We start from the raw sequence: 203 nt of genomic DNA on the forward strand, positions 1-203 counted from the left end.
AACCTCGCACAATACTCAAATAAATGGGAAATCCAACCAGAGAATCCCCAAACTCGATTCCTCACAATGGCCCTTTCCCCTCGCTCAGAACGGCGACATCCTGGTCACACGCAGCACGGACGTCGGCTGGACCCCTTACTTCCCCTTGCTATCTGGGGTCGTCACGGAGATCGGCGGCTTGGTGTCCCACGGTAACTGTTCTC

The 203-nt window shown here is 55.7% G+C and overlaps 1 protein-coding gene across 1 annotated transcript in view; it reads left to right on the forward strand.

Annotated features, from left to right (window-relative positions):
- LOC119592339 overlaps positions 1 to 203 on the forward strand; it is a 39,276-nt gene that overhangs the window by 35,280 nt on the left and 3,793 nt on the right. Inside the window, 1 exon segment of the mRNA XM_037941166.1 lies at positions 89 to 191. Coding sequence (XP_037797094.1) covers positions 89 to 191 — 103 coding nt within the window.

Source organism: Penaeus monodon, chromosome 30, assembly GCF_015228065.2.
Source record: "Penaeus monodon isolate SGIC_2016 chromosome 30, NSTDA_Pmon_1, whole genome shotgun sequence".
Classification (NCBI taxonomy): domain Eukaryota; kingdom Metazoa; phylum Arthropoda; class Malacostraca; order Decapoda; family Penaeidae; genus Penaeus; species Penaeus monodon.